Below are 5,339 nucleotides of genomic sequence, written 5' to 3'. Positions count from 1 at the left end.
GTCGTAAGTCGAGGACTACCTGTGTAAATTACTGTGTAAAAGTAAAGCGTTGAGGCTGCAATGTTATTAACATCTATTGTACTAAAAAGTCAATGACTTTTTTTCACCCTTGTATTCCACCCTTTTCACCCTTTTCTTTTTCCTCTGACAGGTTCCCATTATTTTCATTTTCATTTCTATTTTATGTTCGGATAAACTAATACAAATTTGTAACCTGAAAAAACAATTGAGGCAAAAAAATGTAGTAAAATCAGGTGCAACTCTCTTAGCAACTGCTTTGCTGAGCAACAGAAATTCTAGCCCAGTTGTGGTCACAAGCTGAGGACTACTTGTATGTGCCTGGAATTAAATATCTTTTATGAATGAAGGTGGCTATACATGTCCCAGGATAATGTTGCAGGATCCAATCTGGGTTGATTACCAGGACAAGAGGTTTAATTTTCTGAACTTCCGGCCTTGTGCCGGAGGCCATCATCAGGGAACTTCTCTCTACTAGATTCTTAAAAATAATCATACAACATGCACTATTTTTATTTATTATACTCTGTGGAATCTACTATGGAGCTGGGATAGAATGGGGAGAAGGAGGAATTTAATCAGGAGAATTGGAAATATTTAGTCCACTGTTCATCTTGTGTGTGTGTGTGTGTGTGTGTGTGTGTGTGTGTGTATTCGGATTTTCACAGTTATTAAGGACATATACAGTTATTAAGGACATATACAGTTATTAAGGACCAGCGAAAGCTAAGTTGTTTTTTAATATTGTAAATAGTTGCTTTTATTGTTTTTAAAATCTTTTTAACAATAAACAGCTGATTTATACCTCTCCCGGAGATCGAGGATTGTGTTATTGAATATAATCCAGTTCTTAGTGTCTGTTTAAAGCAGGGAAGAGAGAAAATCTTTCATGTTCTCAACATTCAAAACAGGCAATATCAAATTGCTGGTCATTTCGTTTGATATTCTCAGCAAAGAAAAGCAACTCAAGGCCAGATGTCTTATCACTCCAGCTCTTAATATTCAGAATCAGTAACAATAATTCAGAAGGTTCACTTTTGTAGTGACCCCACCTAGAGTCTCATAAAAGCAAACTATTTTCTTTAGAGTTAAAACTTAGCTTGCTGAGAAGTCTTATGAACCGGCAGAGGATATTCCCATAAATCTCTAATAACTTATAACTGTTCCTGACTAATTGGAAATGCCACTTTGCTCTTCCTCATGTCTCAAATACCCTTCACAGTTATAGGGAGCATACTATTATTCTCACACAGAGTTTGCAACTTTTGGTCAAAGTAATGTAACTTGTTTGTTTTTTTCCTTATTACCTTGCCCTTGTCAAAATAATGGATAATTTCTTGATAGAGCTGATCTTTGAGTTGTCCTTGCGTTGCTGCCTGGTAGCCATCTCGTTGGGTAAGATGCGCTGCACATGGTTCTTCAGACCACTATATCAAATGAAAGCCATGAGGAAATTAAACATTAATAATGATTAATGCATGCATAGCTTTATCCTGCTTTAAAGAAAACTAAGGAATTTATTTATTTATTTATTTATCAATCAAGTTTATATACCCATCATCTCACCAAGGGGGATTCTGAGCAGCATACGCAACAGGTAAGACCGCATATAAAATCCACAAATATTTTAAAAAAATATAAAAATCACACTAACAGTAAATACAGTGGTAACTCAGTACTCGACTTCCCCAGTACTCATCATTTGTTTGGTACTTGGTGCACAAGCTAAAAGTTGTTGGTATCAGCTGCCTTGTGACTCACTACCCTTTCCGGCCAAAACAAAGGGTCACATGCTAGTCATGTGGTTTGTTTGGCACTCATTGTTTTTAGTACTCATCACGTCTCACAAAACCAATTAATGATAAGTACTGAGGTACCATTGTACTAAAAAACACAGATGAAGTTAGTTTATGAGGAATTTTTTCAGGATGTAGAATATGACATTGGTGTTAGAAATTCAGATTTCACCTACTGAAGGAGGTCAGGAACTAAATGAAAATGCCTCACATAATCATTCATAGAATTATTTCTGTTGTAAATGAGCCTAGAGCATGGATCAGTTTTGAGTAAATAGAACAATAAGAGAAGAAAGGGGGGGGGGGAATCAGATATCTTTTGAGATTGTTGAGAAAAATTAGTATGTTGTAACCCATCTTCAGGTTTCAAAAATCAAAATATCAGTTCCTGAAGAGAAGATGAAGGCACATACTCTGCCCTCTTTCTTCAACCCCAATCCCTCTAAGCTGATAGGGAAAATCTGCAAGGAAAAATGAAACCAACCAATCTGCAGTCATATTGGCTGGGGATTCATGTGACACCATATCAGAACAGATTGAATTGTATTATCAGTCCTTGCCACCAAGAGGTAGTAGACAAACATTGAAATTGTATATGACTAAATTACTGTTTAAATTATAAAATATATTCATTAATTGGTTATTTTAAGAGATTCACAAATGAGCATACAGTTGAAAAGACTTCCAAGAGATGGCAAACAATTCAATCATTGATTACTGTTCCCAGTTTTAGGCCAGTATTACAACACATAATTTACAATTTCAACACAGCTGCTATTAAATGTTATGTGTGGGTCTTTTATCTTACATGGAAAAGATGAATAAAGCTTTCCTGTATCATTGAATCAATACAGGACTAAAATCACAAGTATTTCAAACACAGGGATCCTGCCAAATATATAAATTAGAGCTAATATATTTTAAAGAATTTTCATGAATTGAATACAAAACTATTTAAGCTAAAAGAGAATAATATTGATACTGAAGGTATGTGGGCATAGAGAAATCTGTTCTTTTTGTGAATATGTATCTTTATTAATTAATACAAGGAAATTAGAAAATTATCTTGATTTTGATTTTGAAAATGTTATATAACAGTTGTAAAATCATTTTAAAATTTAACAACTTCAGGCCCCTCTATGAGACAGTATTATGCTATAATTTTAGTTACACACAAATATAAATACAGAAAAAGCAGAATAAAAGACATGTTCAACCTAGCATTTGGGGGTATCTGATCATATTTTGAATTTTGTCATGCTTTGTTTTTAATACCTTTGTTTGAATTATCTGAAAGTAAAGAAAATAAAGTGAAGCAGAGTGAAAACACAAATAAGCTATGCAGGTTATTCTTCAAACATCATTAGGTTTGGATATTTCCTGAATACAGAATCCTATTCCTTTTTTTTCCACTGTGGGTGCAATTAATTCTGGATAGGGTTAATATCACCCTCTCACTCTTATTCAGTTTGGCCAAGTAACCATATACTTGGGTCTTAATTTATTAATATTTTCAGGATTTTTAAGTTCTTAAAAGTTAATGTACATCTCAGTTCTTGCCCCCTACTCAGAACTTGCGTAATCTCAGCATGGCACACTTTTTTTGCTCATGATTTTGTTGTTACTGGGACTTTTCTCTCTTTGTTGGCTGCCTTCAAGTTGGAAGGCATGGTTACTGCCACGTTCCAAAATTATTTCCAAGTAGCATCACTGCTGCTTATTGAGATTTTTCTCAAGCTTCTAAACCTTTAGAACTCAATCAGTACTTGCATGCGCAGGTAGTAGCTCTGCTGCTACTGTTGCTCCAACATTGCCTTCACTTCCTTCACTATGTTATTTTTTTTCTTCCATCTTCTATAGATATTTTTCCTGTCACCAAGTCTTTCTTATCCAAAAATCTTTGGAAAATAAGTCAATCAGGCTATGGATACATCTGCATCCTTGAAAAGAGGCAATTGACATTGGCATGCATACAAATAAAGTGGGGCTGTGTCTGATTAGCCATCCTGGTTTTTGGCAGAAAAGAAGGGATGCCATTTATATTGGAAGAACTTTCCAATGTTTGTTTGGGAAGTGGCAGCAGAGGAAGGAGAAAGAGAGTCATCTGAGTGAGTGTCAGAGGCTAGTGTAGACGGCCAGTCTTCATCCTCTTGGTTAGACAGGCTGGTCTTGCTTCTCCAATATGGGTTTCAAATGTTGTCTGAGCTGACCACCATGGCATAGCTAATCTGAAGTCAGGAAGATTGTCCTTTCAGTAGCAACCACTCAAACTGGCAAAATGAGCTGCTTATCATATTTAAACTTATAAACTTATAAACATTTTTTTAATCTCATGTTTTGTTATTCTACGGTTTATAGCTCTACCAGACTGCTAGGGGGAAGTCCTAAATTACTGGAAACAGAAAAAACAAAATTCTGAGGAAATGTGAAGTGGAATACAGTGGATAGGGATCTTCTTATCCGTGATTACCTGCACATTATTGTTTTCTTAAATAATTTATTTCTCCTTAACAATTAGAAAACTCAGTTTTAATAAAAGCTGTTTAGTGACAGCTTCATCCTTTAAGCGTGACCTAAATGTCATTGACATTTTCTTTTTTATAATAAAAGCATATGAAATTTTAGAGAAGATAGGTAAATCAACTGAGAAATGTCTCTGCACTGGTCTTACAAATCTACTGTAAACCTTTTCTGTTCTTATAGTGACATTTTCTTACATTCAACATAACTCAGCTGTCCTTTCATTTTTTTTTCTTATTTAAAGGTGCTCTTTAAATGTCCTATCCTTTTGTCTCTATTTTTTTCTGAAACATCTTTCTTATATAATATCAAAATAGATCACACACTAGCATGGGCCATATTAATGATTTTAAAATGAACCATAAATCCACCAGAAACTCATTTTCATCATTAGTATCAGTAATATGATGTTATGTATGTATGGTTTTTTAAAATATGGTATTTCTACATTTTCAACATGGCTTACAAACATTAAGATATTCAATACTTAGAATACTGCTCTCAGCAAACAAATATTACATTGAAATGCTGATAGGAAGAGATAGTCTTTCTGTCTCACAGAAATGCACAAATACCACAGTCAGCTGGTTGCTGGGAAGTTTGAGAACTTGAAATGGAGGAAAGGGATATAGCATGGTCCACATACATTACATCCTTGTGTGTGTCACTCCATTTCCACAGAACTCCCAACTATGCAGTATGAATCCAGAGTCAGAAGAGGAGTTCTGTGCTTTACTTGTGCAAATATAGAATTCCCTGTCAGACTCTGTCATTCAGCATGGATCGGTAGGAAGATGTGAAAGGAATAGAAACAATGCCATCCAATAAGAACCAGTCAAGTGTTTTAAGGCAGATTAAACCGGAGATCCTAAGCTATGTAGACACATAATCTGGCCTACATATTCATCCAAACAATATTATAAGGATGATTCAGCTTTATACCAGAATAACCTCTGTTCTGATTGATGCACAATGAAAGGTGACTGTGCAGATTATACGGTGATT

At 34.9% G+C, this 5,339-nt stretch overlaps 1 protein-coding gene across 1 annotated transcript in view; it reads right to left on the bottom strand.

The window, feature by feature from the left end:
- Positions 1-5,339, bottom strand: part of LOC107288945 (dedicator of cytokinesis protein 1) — a gene marked incomplete in the record, with an annotated part of 165,275 nt that overhangs the window by 63,093 nt on the left and 96,843 nt on the right. The window contains 1 exon segment of the mRNA XM_015817621.1: positions 1,326-1,445. Within this exon segment, the coding sequence (XP_015673107.1) occupies positions 1,326-1,445 (120 nt within the window).

This window comes from Protobothrops mucrosquamatus, unplaced genomic scaffold, assembly GCF_001527695.2.
Source record: "Protobothrops mucrosquamatus isolate PMUCROS unplaced genomic scaffold, P.Mucros_1.0 scaffold_128, whole genome shotgun sequence".
NCBI lineage: Eukaryota > Metazoa > Chordata > Lepidosauria > Squamata > Viperidae > Protobothrops > Protobothrops mucrosquamatus.
Note: the sequence above shows the minus strand (reverse complement) of the source record. Positions and strands in the feature narration are given on the sequence as shown.